This window comes from Dreissena polymorpha, chromosome 11 (assembly GCF_020536995.1).
Source record: "Dreissena polymorpha isolate Duluth1 chromosome 11, UMN_Dpol_1.0, whole genome shotgun sequence".
NCBI lineage: Eukaryota > Metazoa > Mollusca > Bivalvia > Myida > Dreissenidae > Dreissena > Dreissena polymorpha.
Window position 1 is genome coordinate 15008836 of NC_068365.1, and position 20596 is coordinate 15029431.

General features: G+C 40.2%; 2 protein-coding genes and 1 long non-coding RNA gene across 3 annotated transcripts in view; 1 reads left to right on the top strand and 2 right to left on the bottom strand.

Annotated features, from left to right (window-relative positions):
• The first annotated feature begins 7206 nt into the window (after window positions 1–7206).
• LOC127851200 (rhomboid-related protein 3-like) lies at window positions 7207–17095 on the top strand. Its single transcript, XM_052384827.1, has 8 exons — window positions 7207–7336; window positions 7907–8071; window positions 11483–11734; window positions 12158–12303; window positions 12935–13047; window positions 14443–14543; window positions 15371–15425; window positions 15665–17095. Exons 2-8 carry the CDS (start codon window positions 7982–7984, stop codon window positions 15892–15894), a joined length of 987 nt encoding a protein of 328 aa, XP_052240787.1. The 5' UTR covers window positions 7207–7336; window positions 7907–7981; the 3' UTR covers window positions 15895–17095.
• LOC127851201 (uncharacterized) lies at window positions 11334–13794 on the bottom strand. Its single transcript, XR_008035692.1, has 2 exons — window positions 13546–13794; window positions 11334–11738 (listed from the first exon to the last, which is right to left on the bottom strand). It is a non-coding gene; the product is annotated as an uncharacterized LOC127851201 (long non-coding RNA).
• Window positions 17096–19262: 2167 nt separating the features above from the next.
• LOC127849636 (collagen alpha-1(I) chain-like) overlaps window positions 19263–20596 on the bottom strand; it is a 40754-nt gene continuing 39420 nt past the window's right edge. Inside the window, exon 9 of the mRNA XM_052382383.1 lies at window positions 19263–20271. Coding sequence (XP_052238343.1) covers window positions 19535–20271 — 737 coding nt within the window. The 3' untranslated portion in view covers window positions 19263–19534. The remainder of the gene's footprint in view (window positions 20272–20596) is intronic.

Consider the following 20596-nt stretch of genomic DNA (forward strand, 5'->3'; position numbering starts at 1 on the left):
CAGACTAAGATGACTTTATACTACTCTAACTTACACAATTTCGCAAAAATATGATGAACCCTCCTCAAGCATTAATATACATTAAGCTGAATGTGTTATCAGTTAGCATGAAACTATAGCTGTTCTAACATGCATAACATCGTAATGGGCCGAACCTTTACAGACTCATTTACCCTGACCTTACATGACCTAACTAGTCCGTCTCTGCCTTTGTTTGCCTCCAGAACGATCCCCAAGGGCCATTTTCCGCGAGATAATTGTTCATCACAGACGAGAACGAGGTCGTTTACGGACACATTCCTATGGCTAGTATACCATTTTTGTCTTACCTGTAAGGTCGGCAGATATTCTCGCACCCATCTCTTCCAGAACACGTTGGCTAAATACTGCACTTGTCGCCACCAACGTGTACAGTAATTGTCATTTTTGGCAAAGGTACCTGGTGGCAGGCAAGTATTCGAACGCATAAGCAGTAATTTGTTCGGTGTAAGTGGTTGCGGATCTTTCGGATCAACACTTACCTGCGTGTTAGGCCGATCATTTAAGATTTTCTCAACTTCCGTGACAACAGTGGATAGCGCTTCGTCGTTGAGCAGTTGTTCCCCAATGACCGCCTTTAATGTTCTTTTCGTTTCCTTAACCAGCCTTTCCCAAACTCCACCCATATGAGCGGCGTATGGTGGATTGAAATGCCATCTTATTTCATTCTGTTGGAAAAAAAACTCGACATTAGCTGCTTATTCCATGACTGCATGGATTTCCTTAATTCCCTTTCGCCGGCTACAAAATTTGTACCATTATCGCTGAAGATCTTGTCCGGGCGCCCTCTGCGGCTTATGAAACGTTGCAACGCACATATGAAAGAGTCTGTATCTAGGCTGTGTGCTATCTCAATGTGTACGGCTCTACTTGTTAGGCACGTGAATAGACAACAATACCTTTAGTGATGTTTCCGGCCTGATTTTACATTCATAGGTCCGAAATAGTCAACTCCTACATAGGAAAATGGTGGCATATTTGGTGTAAGCCTCTCTTCCGGTAGATCGCCCATCTGTTGAACTTCCGGTTGTTGTAATTGTCGTTTACACGTTATGCATTGGCCAATGACTGACTTCACAGTTTGCAGTCAGTGAATTATCCAGTACTTCTGCCGCAGTAAGGACAAAATATGTACCGGGCCCATATGCGCATTCTGTTCGTGGTATTTCTGTATAAGGATTCTAGTCACGTGATGCTTACTTGGCAAGATGATCTGATTCTTGGCGTCTGCATGTAGGTTTGATTTTTCTACTCTTCCGCCGATTCGCAACACATCATCCTTTAAAACAGGACATAACCCTTTCAAAAAGCTCGAATTCGAAACTTGTCTCTAGAGAGCCTTCACTTCACGTATGTCATTGTCAAAGGTCTCTGATTGAACCAATTTGAATATGGCCATCTGTGCCAGTTGTAATTCCCTCACGCTAAGGAACTTTCCACTTACCTTATCGACAGGACTTTGTCTTCTGGGTAGGAATCTCTGAATGCAATGTTGCTTAAAGCGGAGTAGCCAACCGACTGCATGTTGCAGTTTGTGCCAGTCGGAGAACTTATTAAGCAACGCACTCATGGTTTGGTTATACTTACTTTGAGTGCTTAGTACTCTAGCCTCAGTCTTAAGCTCTATGTCATCGTCACGCAAGGTCGCATTGTTCACCTGTGCTGGCCACCCTGCCTCAGCTCCTTTAAGGAATTCCGGGCCAATCAACCATGTTTCGAGCTTTTCATTTTCTTGCGGATTAATTCCCCTTGACGCTATGTCGGCCGGATTAACCTCAGTAGGGACATATCTCCAGTCATGTGGTGACGTAACCTCGTGGATTACGGACAGTCTGTTCGCAACGAACGTCTTGAACCTCTTCTGTTCATTTCTTATGTATCCCAACACAATCATGGAGTCTGTCCAAAAGTGAATCTTCCAGAAATTTGGATGTCAAACTCCTCTATGACCATCTGATAAAGTTTGACCGCAACCGCAGCCGCTGCAAGTTCGAGCCTTGGGATTGACATAGCTTTTATAGGTGCTAACCTCGACTTTCCTATAATAAGGCTATACTTACTGTGTCCTTTATGGTCGTATACTTTAAGTACACGGCAGATCCGTAGGCTATCTCAGATGCATCACTGGACATGTGCAGTTCAGCTTTTAGAGTCGACCTGTCAAGCTGACTTGGAACAATGAATCTATCAATACTTCCTTCGATAATGATGGTAGACTGGTTAGCCACTGTGACCATTTTGCTGCATCCGCATCTGGGATTTGTTCATCCCAGCCTAAATTCAGCCTACACGCACTTTGTAAGATCAACTTAGGTATTAATGTCACCGGTGCGACTAGACCGAGCGGATCGTACAGCGAACTGGCAACCGACAGGATACTGCGTCTAGTCTTACCTTAGTCTTGGAGATTAACATCAAACACAAACAGACCAGGGTTAACATGCCACTGAAGCCTAAGTGTTCGCTCACAGAGCGAATCGGTGTTGAGGTCTAATCTTATCCTCGGTTCAGCCCGATCCGTTTCCGGGATCGAATTCGTGACATCAACGCCGATCAAGAGAATAAATTCAAAGTTCATTTATGGAAACCACACTATTCAGAGCTCCAGATAAGGGTCGTATTTTCGTAATTACGAATTATTTTCAAGTCCGTTACGTATTTATTTTAAAATCTTGTCGTACCATTAAGAATTACAAAATCAAGTTACGAATATTATTTTTACATCGGTTCGTATCGATTTTTATTGAGTTTTTTTCGCGTATTAAAGATCTTTGCGGTGCTTATATAGAATGGTTATCGGGTTTGTTTAACAAAGCGCATTTTTTCCAATAAAAGCGGCGTATATAGTCTATCTGTCAAAAAACAATGGCGGCGCCCAGAGAGCGTCCTAAAAAACTGCAAAGCGTCCAAAACACGATTTTAACATATTGTACGCAAAGTGAGCCGAAGTTAAATGTTTAGAAAGACATTATAGAAAATATCTTATACGATGTTGTATGTTCAGTTGCCGACACAGTCGGAAAAGCTAAACAAAGACGCGACACGACGGGTCCAAACTTAAACACACAAAAAACATTGAACGAGTGGAAGGGACAAGTCCCGTGGCTAATCGTTGAAAAGATTGAAGGGCCGACCCGTTTTAAATGTGAAATATGTAAAAATTCATCTAAGGCATGCAATCTAAACACAGTTTGGGCATATGAAGGTATTGGAAAAAAAATAATTGTATAATACTGAAAAGACACTGTTGAACTCGTATAAATAAAGTTGCTAGTATGTTTATTTTGATTTTTTTGCATGAAAATAACCATTATTATTTATTTTTAGGTCATTCCGAAAAAATAAGAATTATTTTCCAAAACTTAGTAGTAACGTTAAGAATAAAATTTCAGAGTTAAGAATTCTTTTTGAAAATCTGGTAGTAATTTAAGAATTTCACAAAACCTTATCTGGAGCTCTGCACACATCACTCTCGTAACCCCTACTCTTTGGCAGGATGTGGGCTGCAGTAGAACAATATTGCCGCAGACAGTTGACATTATATACGGCTATCAAAATGATTAACCCAAAATAATTGGAATGTTCAAACATTCGCAGTCTGAAACACGGGGCTTGGGTTCACTTTTGAACCATCACGAAACCTACTCAGAGAAATTGTGTTGTTCATATATATTGGTTGAGATTGGAAACACGTTTGTAGTTTGTTCATTAACATGTCTGCCAGGAGTTGGAGCAGTTCTACGTATACGTCTATTTAGAAACATCGTGGCACTGTCTATTCGGAAAAGTATTGTTTTTGGGTCTCAGTTGAGCGCCGTAATGCATGGTCCTCTTGTTGATTTATCAACGCAAACATTTTGAAATTTACCGAGAAACAAAATGAAGAAAACTACACATATATACACATAAGATATTGGTAAAATGATCCTCTTATACTATTGGGGTTTTCGTTTAGTCGCATTTTGGAAATCAACATCATTATTTGTCTTAGTACTCTTAATATGTATGTGTGTAAATGATGTTATTTTCCGTAGAATATCAATCAAGTAGTATTGTGTGCTTTGATACAAATGTTTTATTGCATAAAAATATACGATTATGTGTTTATAACATACTAATGTGGGGAAAATATAAAATTGAACGTACTCTCAGCACGGGATATATATTTAACTTAACTGAAATGTCAACTCACAATCAATTATAAACGGTAATCGCGCTATCGACACTCATATTTTCGCGCATTTCATCTGCATCCGTCTGACCATATTTGATAGGACGTATTTGCAAACAAATAAGTCCGTTCTACATTTGTTTTGAAGCTCCTGGCTCAGACATCACAAGCGTTGAATACTCGAGAGGATATTTCGTTCGTAACAAATTACATGAGTCCAGCTGATCAGCGAGTTATGGCGGAAATCGATTCACACACTAACTCTTTGTTTGGTTACGGAGAGAGAAAAAATATATAACAGAATGGCGGAACAATTATTGACTCGCAGGGCATTTTGCTGATGAGACGATTTCAAATGCCCATTGTTTGGCAAGGTAGCAACAAAGGAAACATCGTGCCCATGGAAACGGATTTACAAGTGAAGGACAGGAACAACGCTCATTATAACATAAGTTAGCTAAAAACTGGGGAATCGTATTAGTTTTAAACTAAATGCAGCAAACGACAGCTGGTGGCCATGGCAACAAATTGGCGCGCGCGGCCGCCTGATAATGATGTCGTCTGCTTGAGGCAGCTCCAGGATCTCGAGGTGGACGTGAGTAGGAATAGGAACTAGTTCATTTCACGTCCGAGTCACGTGCTCTTATGACGTTGTTGAGTGCCTGCAAGTCATTTTTCATTTTCATTCAAGTCACGTGCTCTTATGACGTTTTCGATATCATTATATTCACTTTTCATTACGTCCTTGTCTCGCGTTCCGTTGACGCTGTCCATTGCATAAACATGAGACTTTGTACATGCAATGTCATTGTACAAAAGTCAATACGTTTGAGAAATACATAGACATAATAGACATATGCAGATTGTAACCCTAAACAATATTAACAATGGGACAAGTGTACATTAATAAAACAGTAATAATATAAATGAGAAATTACTTAGTATATAAATGGATGCGCTATTTATAGGAATACAACAGTAATATGTACAACTTATTTATTCCCAAAAAACGGTAGAACGAATTGTTGAGATTTTTGTTAATGTTATTTTTGTGACGTTATATTTAAATCTAAGAAAAGTAATCAATAAATGAACGTTTTTTTGCAAACTAGCTCACGACCTCACTTTGTGTAAACACAGTTCATTTCAAAGCTTACGTCCGTCAGGAGTAAAGCTTCTGTCGTCTTACGTCTTCTTCTAGATGGAAGGAACTGCGTAATATTCAACTAATAATTCTAAGAATCGAAGTGTGCGCTTCGATACTTTGATACTCAAACGTTCAATTACGTATCGTGGAGCCTTCCCGACTGAACAGTTATACATATACATATATGTAAGGCTTTTAAAATAAGTGTTGCCTAAACGGCTACCCAATAAAGCTCGAATTTCGCGTGCACGGAGCTCTCACGCATGTTTGTGTTAAGAGCAAGTTAAGCGCACATAAACCCTGATTACGCTTTAATTCACCTGTCTGTCTGTCTGTCTGTCTGTCTGTCTGTCTGTCGGTCTGTCGGTCTGTCGGTCTGTCTGTCGGTCCGTCCGTCCGTCCGTCCGTCCGTATGTATGTTTGTTTGTTTGTATGTATGTATGTATGTATGTATGTATGTATGTATGTATGTATGTATGTATGTATGTATGTATGTATGTATGTATGTATGTATGTATGTATGTATGTATGTATGTATGTCTGTCTGTCTGTCTGTCTGTCTGTCTGTCTGTCTGTCTGTCTGTCTGTCTGTCTGTCTGTCTGTCTGTCTGTCTGTCTGTCTGTCTGTCTGTCTGTCTGTCTGTCTGTCTGTCTGTCTGTCTGTCTGTCTGTCTGTCTGTCTGTCTGTCTGTCTGTCTGTCTGTCTGTCTGTCTGTCTGTCTGTCTGTCTGTCTGTCTGTCTGTCTGGTCTGTCTGTCTGTCTGTCTGTCTGTCTGTCTGTCTGTCTGTCTGTCTGTCTGTCTGTCTGTCTGTCTGTCTGTCTGTCTGTCTGTCTGTCTGTCTGTCCGTCCGTCCGTCCGTCCGTCCGTCCGTCCGTCCGTCCGTCCGTCCGTCCGTCCGTCCGTCCGTCCGTCCGTCCGTCCGTCCGTCCGTCCGTCCGTCCGTCCGTCCGTCCGTCCGTCCGTCCGTCCGTCCGTCCGTCCGTCCGTCCGTCCGTCCGTCCGTCCGTCCGTCCGTCCGTCCGTCCGTCCGTCCGTCCGTCCGTCCGTCCGTCCGTCCGTCCGTCCGTCCGTCCGTCCGTCCGTCCGTCCGTCCGTCCGTCCGTCCGTCCGTCCGTCCGTCCGTCCGTACGTACGTACGTACGTACGTACGTACGTACGTACGTACGTACGTACGTACGTACGTATGTATGTATGTCTGATTAAACATTGTGATACGTTTGTTGTAAAGTAAACTTTAAAATTCTCGATGTAAATAAGCCAAGTGACATTTACATAAAGCGAATATGCGTTTGATCCCAGGCGATTACATACACGTTTGCAGACACATTTCAAACTAATTCTTACATACAATGTGACTAGGAACCGCGCAAAACTGCCATAGTAATCTGCTTTTCCGTTATTGAATAGGAACGTAAAGTGTTTGACGATTGATTACTTGGTCAAGAACAACTGGCAGCTATTTTATCATCTGGTTTCGTTATAACGCCCCGGACTTGTCTCTTACAAGATAAACTCTTACCGCCAGACCCATTATTAGATCTCATATAATTTGGGGATAGATATTTCTGTAATAGATATTTATGTCAAATCGCAGATCCCATTTATACAAAATCGGCCCATCACGCGAGGTTTCTTGTCGTTATGTGTGATTTTGTTAAAGATACTCGTGGACGCATACATATGTTATGAAAATTACTGCCAATTACGGAATTGTATGGCAAGAGAAAATGTTCAACATTTGCACACGATGATTTGTAGTTGTAAAACTATTTTCTATGTACTAAGATGAAGTTGTTGGTAACGTTTTCGGTAGTAATCAGTACATAGATAACACACTTATGCGTGTATGTTATTTTCATTGAGATTGACGGTTGCAATTTAATGTTGACTAGCACACAGTCGATAATCTATTGAGTCTACATAAAATACATTTGCATTCCATTTGTTTTTCAGAGATGGCGCCTGATATTTGATAAGGTAAGGACGGGTTGCAGAAAACTAAATTTATTTCCTGCCTCTCTAGTGTGACTATGAATGTTTTTTTTACAATTATGATAATATGTTGAATATACGAATATCACGAAAATCTATCGATTGCGCAGTCTAGTCTTTGGCTACGCTGGCCGCCTAAGGCATAATAACCACTTTCCCATGATTTCTCATTTTGTTTGTTCATGTTAGGAAATGATAATTTCATTCTTAGTTTACGAATAAATAACACGATGTCGAAATGAAGTTTGGCTATTTGAATATAAGATTCATCGCAACGTCACACCTCTAGGAGTGTTTCCTGAGCGATAAAAAAGTGGTATCGAAAACTATTTGAGCATCGTTCTGGAAAAACCGGGCTTAATGCATGTCCGTACAGTTTCGTACCAGATTTACCAGTGCATTCCGCACAGCCTTAATAGGAACGACACTTTCCGCTTTTATGATATATTCGTTCTGCTTAGCGAAAACCCAGTTTAGCCGTTAGATTGCACAGGCTAATCTGGGACGACACTTTCCGCACATGCATTTAACCCCGTTTTTCCGTCTCCATCCCAGTACGACGAGATCGGTTGCGGGGAGATAACTGTCTGGGCTCTACGTCAGCTGCTCCAAGACCCGGACTTATTGCGCATGGCGGATCGGCACGTGCTCACCGTGCTCGACATGAAGTGCGCCACGAACAGATATACGTTCATAACGTTCCAAGAGTTTGTTAACATTGTAAGTACCACTTTGCAGCTTAAATATTACAGTTTCATCTTTAGTATCTGAGTATTAAAAAGGACGTTATATGTATATGAGCATTAACTCGAAATATGTAGTTAAACATCTCCTATTGCATGTCTATTGCAATAGTCGAGCCTCGTTCTAAGTAAACTGGACTAAATGCATGTGCGTAAAATGTCGTCCCATAGTAGCATGCACAGGCTTATCTTGGACGACACTTTCCAGGCTTATCTTGGACGACACTTTCCATTGAATTCGATTTTCGCTAAGAAGAGCCTTCCTTTAACCCTTTGCATGCTGGGAAATTTGTTGTCTGCTAAAATGTCATCTGCTGAATTTCTAAAATTAGCATTTTCTTCGATTTTTTTCAAAGAACACTATCAGAACAGCAAACAGTTTGGATCCTGATGAGACGCCACGTTCTGTGGCGTCTCTTCTGGATCCAAACTGTTTGCAAAGGCCTTCAAAATTCGGTTCCAGCACTGAAAGAGTTTAACGAACAGACACCATACAATGCAGAAAGGATCGTCTCAGTTTAGCCTTTGCGGACTGCACATGCTATTTTGGGACGACATATCACGCACATTGATTAAGCCCAGTTTTTCCAGAACGATGTTTATGTTGAAACATAGGTTACGCTTAACAATTATGTCAAGGCCTATTACCCATACAATCAAATAGTACCATTTATTCGACTTTGTTGTTTATTGTCAATTCTAACACGGCACGTGCCAAATTTCAATTCTAACACGGCACGTGCCACATTTCATATAAACAAAGAAGAAAATCGTCCATGTGTAATTCTGCAACAAATAATGGGCGGAGCTTATACACTGAAAGCACGCGCAGTAGCTAAACAAAACATGCCGATACATTTTCCACCAGCGTAATAATCCGGTATTTTATGAATTAAAGCGGATCTGATAGACAGAACAGTCGATATTTATTTTTATGGGCGGAACATCACATAAAATAGTACACAAGAAAAATAAGATGCATTGTATAAATCTTTAGTAAAAACCGTGTTAGAATCGAAATAATTCGTGTACGTTATAGTTTGTTGTCGAATAACCCACGGCCGGAAGTTAAGATGCGTGGTTTCAAATCACTCGTGCTTCGCACTCGTGATTTAATCCCTACGCATCTAAACTTCCGGCCGTGGGTTATTCGACAACAAACTATAACGTACACGAATTATTTCTTAATCAGGGTATAGAAAAGCTTTTTTGCTACTGAAATATCAGAATTTAAAACTGAGCTGTCAACAACACCTCCTGCCTTATTTCCTGAATAAGATCCTTTAAACCGGGAGTCAGACTCAGGCCTGCCGGAAATATATCATCCTGACATTATTAGCATATGCGGAAATATGCTAGTCCGGAAATACGCCCATCTGGACATTGGCTCTTCCGACATTAGCCGTTTTCCTCTCCTTATATATTTGCATAGTTTCATAGCTGATATAATTAACTATTAACAATTTAACATACACATAAATGTCCTTAGTTAATCAATTGTAACCTTTAGTTTAAAATAATTTTTTAACAATGATCGCTTATTTTTATTACATAACCACTGGCTATTGTTGATTGCAAGTTTGGTAGGGCCAGTAGCTTGATGGGCGTTCGTGCCGAAAGGCATATGTCCGCCTGAACTAAATTGGCGGTGGGTCAAACGTGCAAGAGGGCCAACGACTGGCGTAAAATATACTGAGACGAAGTCATAGGTTACCATGCGTTCGAAAGAGCTCAAGCCGTTAACGTTATGCTAAAATTAAATGAATAGTAATTTATTCATTAGAACGAGATCAATAGGTTTTAGTATCAACGTTAAAATTGTTGTCAAACATATAGCTTTCTTGTGCAATTTCCTGACAACTACTTGTAATATTTGCATAGAAAATACAGACATGAGTTGAAAAACGATTGTACATAAGAAACCGCTAACCCATAATTGAAGTAGCAGTAATAGCAATTGCTATTGTTATGTTTAATCGCATTTGTCAGCATCACTTTATTATTAATGAAATAACGTAACAGATTGCGATCGAACAACTCCAAACGCTAAACCGCCAATAAAACCGCAAATAGCGGGGCTATTGTTCTTCTAGACAACAGCCCTTTATCTTATCCGATTTTTGTATTGACAGATCTATTTATTGGATAATCGTAATATTCCAAAGAGAGTTGGTGTCCACAAAACTCAGTAGCAATCATAGTATTTGATATATTCCTTAGAGAGTTGGGTAATATCTGCGAACAAAAAAAACGAAATAAAATCGTTCCAAATTGCGGCGGCGTTACAAAAGTTGCTTATAATGATTTAATCAAATCTTTTGTCCAAAATCAATAATATCTTTATTTTTAGTTAATCTTCCATAATCTTTTCTCTACTCTTCTTTCATGTTTAGTCTTCTTTTCCGTTAAATATGCATCAGACCTGGTCATTCAAAATTAATTGTGATCAATTAACGTTGTTTTGATTGGACACTCTTTTCTACATCATACTTGGTGAACTTTGTAGCTAAATAATATTTCCTACAGGCTCCAAATGAAACATTTGTGAACATATGGATGTAGGATTGAACCATTGCGGTACATATAAATGTGTTCAAAAGTTTCGTCTCTGAATTATATTTAAACATTTAAACAAATTTAAAGTTAACGTTTTTGTGGGACTACCGTTATCATGAAATACAGCATGAAATGTGGTTAAATGAGCGTTATGTAGGTAATTGTTTTTGTTTTTTAGATACAAAAAAGTGGTTTGTTTCCGCCTATCGCAAACAATAAGTTATTTAACTCGTACCCTAAACTTTTATTTTGGTTTTCTACGTTGAGGTTTACATACGTTTTGCTATGTACACTTAAATAAACCTTAAATCGGAAAACATGTTTGACCTAGTCGATAATACATTACTATATTAACTTTAACTAAATAAATAATGTTTCTTAGAGATGTCGAAGATTTCTGCACGTCATTGCATATTCTTCTTAAAGGAATCGTAAAAAAACGTTAAGGAAAAAGGCGACCTACCTACCCTATTTTTTGGCGATGTGAGTGGAAACAGATGATTTATTGAGACTTATTGCGATATGTATTTTATTGCTTAGTTCAATTGTATTTATAAGTTGATTGGTTTGAGTGTATGTAATAGTGGCATATGTAATACTTGACGACACTTTGCGGAAAAAAAATCATTTAGTACTTATATAGTTTATTTTAGTTTATTGGAATGATTTAAATACTCGAGATATCAAGTTGAATTATGTTTTATTTGCAACGCCATAACAAATCCAAGGAATTTGTATCGGCGCACTGTCGAAAACACGTGTAAACAGTCTTACATTGAACGATGTCATTAATACATTGAATTAAATACAAAAGTTCAAATATATTTTATAGATGAGCAATAGACGAACCACTAGCTTCCGGCTAGCCGTGGAAACGGAAGGTCCCAGACGCCTGGTTCCCGTCACGCGGGACATCGTGCCCTACCAGACGCTTGATCAGCCGGAAACCAACCCGCTGTTCCGAGCCATGGTCCGCAGGGTGGCGAGGGAGTTCCTGACGGACGACCTTGACCGCCAGTACTACGCCGACCACTACACGTGCTGCCCCCCGCCTCTATTCGTGCCTTTGATAACATTCGTGGAGGTATCTGTGACGTATAAAATTTGTGTTTTAGATTGACCATTCAACGGCGCTGACACAAGGTCCAGTTGCCTCGCTCTGGGAATAAGGGGGTTAATGCATGTGCGTGAAGTGTCTTCCCATATTGGCCTGTGCAGTCCGCACAGGATTATCAGGGACGACATTTTCAGTCTAAAATGGCTTTTAGCTAGGAACAGACTTCCTTTAAACACAAAATCCAATAAAAGCGGAAAGTGTCGTTCCTGTTTAGCCTGTACGGACTGTAAGGATTATCTAGGAAAGCTTAAACCCCGTTTTCATATAGCGCTGGTAATGTATTTTGGCATATTTGTGTCTGTTTAATAATGCTGTAATAGTTGAGAACAATGTACTACAAATTTCTACAAATGGCAGTATTCTTCTAACACGTTTATCACGCGTTTCCAGGTTGGGTGTTTCCTGTACAACAACGCTGTGAGCAGTGGAGGTGTGACCGTGAACGGCCCTTTCCCCACCCACAGCATGCTCATTTACCGGCCCGACCGGCGCATCGAAGTCTGGAGATTCGTACTCTACATGTTCGTACACGCTGGGTAAGTACCTTTGTATGTTGTTGTTTGGAATGTTTGTCGTTCTCAGCAGCGTTTCAGTCGCACCAGGGAGGTTGGTTTACGTACTCACATTTTTCCTTGGTCAACTGGGTTAGCAGTACAAAGTACTCATACTTATGCCAATAACTGACAACTGCCAGAATTGAATCAGAGGTATGAAAATAAAAACGGCCGTGGAAATAGTGGCATGACCCATCACTACACAAGGTTTGTGGCCGGTCCAGGGAATGAACTTGCGATCCTCGGATTAGCAGATAAGAGCTGTACCAACTGAGCTTGGCTGTAGTGAATAGATACAACGAATCGATGGTTGCTTGTTCTGGTTCGCTCTTCAGTGCATTTTAAAGAGTCGCCGGATATTTTTTCATACAAAATTTAAATTTCATAACTAAAGCTTATTTATATTTTTAAAAAAGTACATGCAAATACACTTAAGCTGGTCCGCATGGCACCTCTATGTGTGGATCGCAATGGGGAAATGAGTTTATTTTATGACAATAAGGATATTGCAAGTTGAATCCTTTACTCGGTAGTTCGTTCTATAAGACCAATTATTTTGACCTATCGAACTCAACAAATGGACCCGTTTAATGTGTGGGCGTTTCTTTTACAGTTGGGTGCATCTGTTCTTCAACATGCTCATTCAGGTCGTCGTCGGTATTCCCTTGGAGATGGTGCACGGGCCATGTCGGATCGCCGTCATATACACCGCCGGTGTTCTAGCTGGTAAGGACGTCGGCTTTATTTCCCATGGTGCTTTGGGTGATCGGGTGAAAACTCTTTAAGGTGTCAACTGAGTTAATGGTATGATGTCCATTATAGACCGGAAATTCCCGGGTTTGATCTCACCCAAATATTTTTCCGACGATCATGGTAATGCTAAACACAAGGAACAAGAAGTGAGAGTCTCTTTATAAACACAAGGCTTTTAAATGAACGATTTGTTTAAGGGCGAACAAACTTAAGATCCCCATTTAATATAACTTTAAATGAGTTTCGGTCGTGGAAAACTGTGCTTAATACGTGTTCGTTAAGTGTCGTTTTAGATCAGCCATCGCAGGCTAATCAGGGACAACACTTTCCGCCAACACTGGATTTTTGTTCAGAGTAGACCTGCATTAAAGAACAAATCCATAAAGGTGGAAAGCGTCGTCCCTGATTGCGTACGTGTAAATGATTCGAATGCATGTTTTGAAGATAACAATAGTAGCATAATACACTTACTTTTAACTTCTTTTTTCTCGCTTATCTCAGCGTTTTGACTGAGGAACGCCAGGGCCTAGTATCGCGAATATACCTATGTAAACTTCTGACTCAACTGTATTTGCTCAATTTTTAGTTCAAGATTACCATTATCTTCGATTTGGTGATCACGTGAAGCTTTTATTTAGTTTTGAATCTGACTCGAACCTGAGTCTGAGGAAGAATGTGAATATTCTTTTAGCTGATATTTTAGAGTTTTCGTTAGATATCCGACACGCTAAGTACTTAGCTCACTGGAAACTCAGTGGAAACTCAGTGGAAACTCTGTGGAAACTCAAATCTCATATCCTGACTTGAGCTGAAAAATAGCGAATGAGAACAATACTGGGCACATGAGACAAGTTTCTGCAGCACTTAGTGTGTAGCAGTATCTATAGAAGTTGTGTCCCTTTGATTGGAGAAACAGTTTTCACAAGTGTTGTTGCCATGAATTGGAAGCAGTACATTTACACCAGTTGCGTCGCCTTGACGAGAAACTTCTATTCATCAATTACACGCGTTAGTATTTAAATTTGTAAAATGTTATATATCAAATACATTTCGATGCTTTGTTATTTTTTATCATTTACCAATTGTTTTTATCAATGGTCATAGACATTGCGAAACTAAATTCAGGACACAACTTATTAGTTGTAAGTTGTAACATAGCACAGGCTAATAAGTAACGACACTTACCCCAATAAACTTGATTTTCGTCAAGAACAGACGTCCTTTGAACTTAAAATACAATCAAAGCGGAACGTATCGTCCCTGATTAGCCTGTGCGGACAGAACATGCTAATTTGGGACGACACTTTACGCACATGCAGTAAACCTACTTTTCATGGAGCGAGGCTCATATATCCCGATATGCGGCAGGTTCTCTGGGTACCTCTGTGTTCGATCCCGGGGCTGTGTTAGTGGGTGCCTCGGGCGGGGTTTATGCTCTACTGGCGGGTCACCTAGCCAACATAATGCTGGTAAGTGTTACGTAACTTTCAAGGATTTACATTGTTTAGCTTATTCGTAATTAGAGGTATATTGATAGTTTACGAACCGCGCTCTTAACTGGTGCGAGACACTATATCGTATATTGCACACATACCCGAACACAATTGATCGTATGAGCCCATTGGGAGACCCATACACTTGTATCTGCCCATGTCAAAGCCATATAAGTCTTAAGGGACTTGCTCGCAGATCGATGAACTGTCATTTTGAAACTTTTTTTTCGGAAAATAAGAGAACTGTACACGGAGAAGCGAAATAGTACTAAGATTTAGCAACAAACAGAAAATTCATGTTCGTTTATAAGCTATCAGCATTTGAAATTGATGAAATATTGAAGCGTAACAATGTTAAATGATTCGTTTCGTTTTCGTTTCGTTTCGTTTATTTCAAAATAAACATTTTCAAAATATGTGAATATAATGAGCAAATACAGTTTAAATAACATAATAAAAAAGTCACGTCATTTTCAATAAGGTACAGCAATTCTGTTGTTTAACGCAAACACGCATGGATCTCAACAAAGTCTAGGTGACATCTATTGACCACGTGGGCCCAATTAGGGCACTTATACATTATTTTGTACCTATCAGACCCACATGTGTAATAAATATTAAGTACTTCATCACTTGTAGTTTTTGTTTTTACCTTTCACCTATTTGTTGTCTTTGAACAAAGTCGTGCATGGTCTTTCAGAAATGTTATTATATCTGTACCGTTGTCAACTGCCCGAAATACATAATTGTTAGAATCATTTAAGTTTTTCTTTATTTGCATACAATGGTTATTTTTATTTCAGAACTATACCAATATGGAACTCGGTTTTCTTAAATTTGCAGCAATATTATTTATCGGTAAGTCAACGAACATGAAATGGCCATATTATTCATTACAAGCATGAGAAAAAGGTTGTTATCATAGCTCTTACTTATTTTATTACATGATAGTTATGCTACACGTGATCTTACACGTGTGAAAATACATTATCGATATAGACGATTAATTTGAATAGCTAATAACACATATACATGTGCAATATTATTAATAGGTGTAGATTATGGCACATCATATATTCATGACACATTTTTTCAAGCAAGTGCCGACGTTGGTTTTGCCGTTTGGGACCGCTACACGGAACGTCCATCTAAGATGTACGTCGGCTATACGGCACACCTCATGGGTGCCGTCGCCGGTCTGTCTGTCGGGGTCGTTGTGCTGAAGAACTTTGAACAGAAGCTGCACGAGTACTACATGTGGTGGGTGGCCCTAGCTGTATATACGGGATGTGTGGCGTTTTCCATACTGTGGAACATCTACTACTGACGTGTGTTTGTCATACTGTGCAATATCAACTACTGAAGTGTTTGTCATACTGGGCAATATCAACTACTGACGTGCGTTTGTCATACTGGGCAATATCAACTACTGACGCGTGGTTGCATACTGTGCAATATCAACTACTGACGTGTGTTTGTCCTACTGTGCAATATCAACAACTGACGTGTGTTTGTGATACTGCGCAATATCAACTACTGACGTGTGTTTGTCATACTGGGCAATATCAACTACTGACGTGTGTTTGTCCTACTGTGCAATATCAACTACTGACGTGTGTTTGCCATACTGTGCACTATCAACTACTGCCGTGTGCTGTGACGAATATACTACAGTGTTTAATCTATAAACACGTAGCCTAAGAAAACCTCCATTTGCAATACGTTTGGACATCTTTTACAACTGACCTGTGACGCTGCGAAGATGGTGTGGGTATATTGGCTGACTGTTATTGGTTGGCGCGTCTGTATAACAATTTCATGTCCGCTCCTTACTATCAACAGTTTGTTTGCTATTGTTTATTATCATGTAAAGGCTAGATAACCAGCCAAATGTGTTGTTTAGCGATGACCCATGCATTCTTTACAACTGGGACATTTTAATGTTTGCTGTCTATGAGTTTGTAGAACAGCGAAGGTAAGGCAGACTGAACAACAAATGGTCCTTTGAAAGTCAAAATGAACAAGTTGTTACAACCAGGCTGTTGGGCTTAACGCATGTGCGTTTAGTATCGTCCCTGATTAGCCTGTGCAGTCCAAATATGATAATCAGGGACGACACTTTTCTCTATTATGGTATTATTTGTTTACATGAAGTTTCTTGCTAGCAAAAGTCCAGTTTATGCGGAAAGTGTGGTCCTTGATTAGCCTGTGCGTATCGCACAGTCTGTTCTGGGACAACACTTAACGCTCTTGGATTAAGTCCGTTTTGCAGAATAGGGCTCTACATGTATGAAGCCTTCTGTTGCAAGGCACCATATTGATAAGTTGATATATTTATCATTCGAATGCCTCATAACTTCACTTATAGAATCGATCATTTATGCGCAAAGCACACTTTTGCTTGCCAAATATTTAAGAATAATTCAGGGATGTGCATTTTCCTGTCTGTAGTAGCTATATAATAAAGTACGATGTCATACGTCTGAGTTTTAATTGTATTGTAGATTAATAATAATTTCATATGAACATGCTTTTGCAATAAACCGGTGATTTTATATAAACATGTTTTTAAAAGAAAGTCCGCCTTGTTCTTATTTTGACTTTACTTGAATTCATTAAAACGTTGTTTTAAGCCCAGTAAAGCAAATGTTTTTATGTTATCTTCTTGATTAAATCTAAAATTAATGTGCTGATTAACCCATTCATGCCTAGCGTCCTGAAAAAAGGACATTGCAAACAGCGTAGACCCAGATGAGACGCCGCATAATGCGGCGTCTCATCTGGGTCTTCGCTGTTTGCTTAAAGGAATTGAAGTAAGTAATATTCTAAATATAGAAATAAATATACTAGACATCCCTAATTTTGGAAATAAATTGATCCAATTTAAAAGGATGGGAGAGTCCACTGGGCATAAATGGGTTAAATAGGTCCCGTTCTGGGAAAACTGCGATAAATGCAAATGCTTAAAGTGTCGTCCCAGATTAGTCTGTGCATTCCGCACTTCCTTTAAATGATATATTCTATAAGCGTAAAATTGTCGCCCGTGAGTAGCCTGTGCGAACTGCACTGGCTAATCCGGGACGTCACTGAACGCACATGCATTATGCCCAACTTTCCCAAAAAGAGGACGAAATGCTAGTGGACTTGTCAGTCAGTTTGTACTCAAGTTAAACTGCAATTCAGTTGGTCAGCGTTTCAAATATAAACAACGATTATACATTAGGCATTGTTTTCGTCCATCAGTTTGTCTCTTTATCTGTTCGTTCGTATTTTCGTTTGCAAATCACCGCAACGGACATTTCAATGAATTGTTATATTAAGAACCTCAAACAACGGAACATAAATACATTCTAGTCTGGTCGGTACGTACGGACGATTCCTCTGTAAATAATAAATATTAGTACGTATTATATGGTCATGAAATATTTATCTACTGCATATTAGTATACTATATTTTATGACTATTGCCAGTTCATTTCGGTCTGATGATTGTTCAGAGTATCGTTTCCTGACGAATGTAAATAAGATGAGCATCGTTCTATGAAAACGGGGCTAAATGCATGTACATAACATGTCGTCCCAGATAAGCCGATGCATTCCGCACAGGCGAATCAGTGACGATAATTTCCGCTTTTATTGCATTTCTCGTTTAAATGAAATACATCGAATCTTTTGAGTGAAAATCCAGTTTAGGCGGAATGACCCGTCCCTGAATAGCCTGTGTTGACAGCACAGGCTTATCTGGGAAACCACATTACGCACATGCATTCAGTCCCGCTTTCTCAGAGCGCGACTCATATATAATTGAATGTTGAGTTTTCTGGCTGGTTTTCAGGAACTCATAGCTGGAATACACAGAAACAACTTTTGGCGCATCACCATGCATGGCCATAGCGGTAAAAAAAAATATGAATACGGTGATATTGACATTTTTCATCGAGTTCCATGCGTATATACTTTTTTTCTCATGGTTTTATTGTTGGATAATATACTTAATAAACTTTTACTTTTCATTCCTATCAATTGACACAGCCTTTTTTCAGAGAAGAATCAATATGGGTGTGACTCTGGGTACGGTTATCGATCCGCGAAATTATTGTCTAGAGAAACGAGCAATTCTGACTTGCTTTTGTAATCACCTGTGCTTTTTCGTTAAAAAGAATGGAAAATAAATATTTAAAAAAAATCACGTTTTACATGCGAAGTGGTAGTGTTCGAATTAGAACGTGGCCTGGGAACTTCGCTAATTGTATTATTATTGAGCCGCGTCAAAACAAAAATGGGTCTTTGTGGCCAGCCAAGCATGCGCATTCGCACAGTCTGGCCAGAAGCTACCCTGTCCGCTGATGAGACCACGAAACAATGACTTTATAGCGGATAAAGAAGCTCCTTACCAGACTGTGTGGAGTACCGCTGGTTGAATATGGTATAAGACCCATTTTTGCATGACGCTTCTCATAGAGGGAACGGTATAATTTTCATCACATATACATACCCTATATTAAAGACAAAATTGTTGTTCCACAGCATTACTGTACTTATGCACTTGTACTGTACGATTTCTTTATCTCTGCTAGTTTCTTTACCGAGCAAATCTTTTTCAAATAAATTAAATTTTCAGTACAGTATATCCTAGAAGGGCGACAGTGGCGGTAATTAAATAAAGTATGACAAATACATGAAGCAACAACGCCGTTAACTGCTTTGTTTTTTATTGGCTTATTTCATTAACATTTTATGTAAGGACATGGTATATTGATTAGTAAAAATATAACATTATTGGATATCTTCAATAAACATGCTATATACGAAGGTTGAATGACACATAATTATTTTATTTAATACGACCACTTATATAGAAATCATATATTTTAAAAACTTAACGAGGTCTTACTCAGAAAAAATCATGACCGCAAAAAAGTGTGGATGTTTTAACTCGTTTTCGCTGTTTACCGGAAGTACGTTATCTATCCTTTTCTTTCCCGGGCGTCTCGCAGTAAGGCGGCCTGGACCTGGTACGCTGACGATACGGGAGCGGCGGCAAACACCGGTCCGTATTTAGATGGAGCTTCTAATACTCCTAATTTAGACCCCACAGGCGGAGCGTATACGTATGTTGGGGCCGCGGCATTCTTGGGGTACCCGCCAAGCGCGCCGGCGTAATAGGCCGGGTATGCTGGTCCAGGAAATCCTCTTGGTCCATTTTCTCCGGTAGGGCCCTGGTCGCCACGCGTTCCTTTAGATCCCGGAGGTCCATCTGGGGCAGCGCCACCAACTTCGCCCTGGTAACCTTTCGGGCCGTATGCTCCCGGATGGCCGCGAAATCCCACGGCGCCCTCCACACCTTTGATTCCTCTTGAGCCCGTGTCTCCTTTAGCTCCACGATCTCCCTTTTGGCCTGGATAACCGAACGCCCCTATGAATCCAAAGTGTCCATACACGCCCTTAGGTCCCCTGCGGCCGTCACCACCCGGAACTCCCTGAAGACCTTCCGTGCCCCAGTCGCCTCGGATTCCAGGGAACCCAGTGAAGCCTCTCTCTCCATCCAAGCCCGGTGCGCCCAATGGTCCCGGAGCGCCGTCCACGCCTGGGTTTCCGTAAGGTCCCGGCGGCCCCTGCGTACCCTGGCTTCCCTTGACACCTTTGTCGCCGCTATTACCACGTGGTCCCTCCCGTCCATTTCTGCCCGGCTGGCCCGGCGGACCTGTGATTTAAAATATACAATATATAAGCTGTGAGCGAGACCAGAAAGCTTAACACGATGCCGGTTGAGCGAATTGTAATTTAGCCGTGCTCTGTTAAAAAAGAAGTTAAATGCATGTTCACAAAGTCTCGTCCCAGATTAGCCTGTCAGTCCGCACAGGCTTATCAAAAAAGAAACTTTTCGCTTGTATGATTTTTTGTGGTTTTAATAAAGTCTCTTCTTACTAAAAATCCAGTTTAGGCGGAAAGTGTCGTCCCTGATTAGCCTTTGCGGACTGCACAAGCTAATCTGGGACGACACTTTACGCACACGCATTAAACCCCCT

Bases quoted from the DNA above. Each gene is read 5' to 3' on its own strand.
- LOC127851200 (XM_052384827.1), top strand. From the start codon at position 7,982: ATGGCGGATCGGCACGTGCTCACCGTGCTCGACATGAAGTGCGCCACG. The intron at 8,072-11,482 runs GTAAGTACCACT...TATATTTTATAG, and splicing joins TCCAAGAGTTTGTTAACATT to ATGAGCAATAGACGAACCAC. The intron at 12,304-12,934 runs GTAAGTACCTTT...TTTCTTTTACAG, and splicing joins TACATGTTCGTACACGCTGG to TTGGGTGCATCTGTTCTTCA.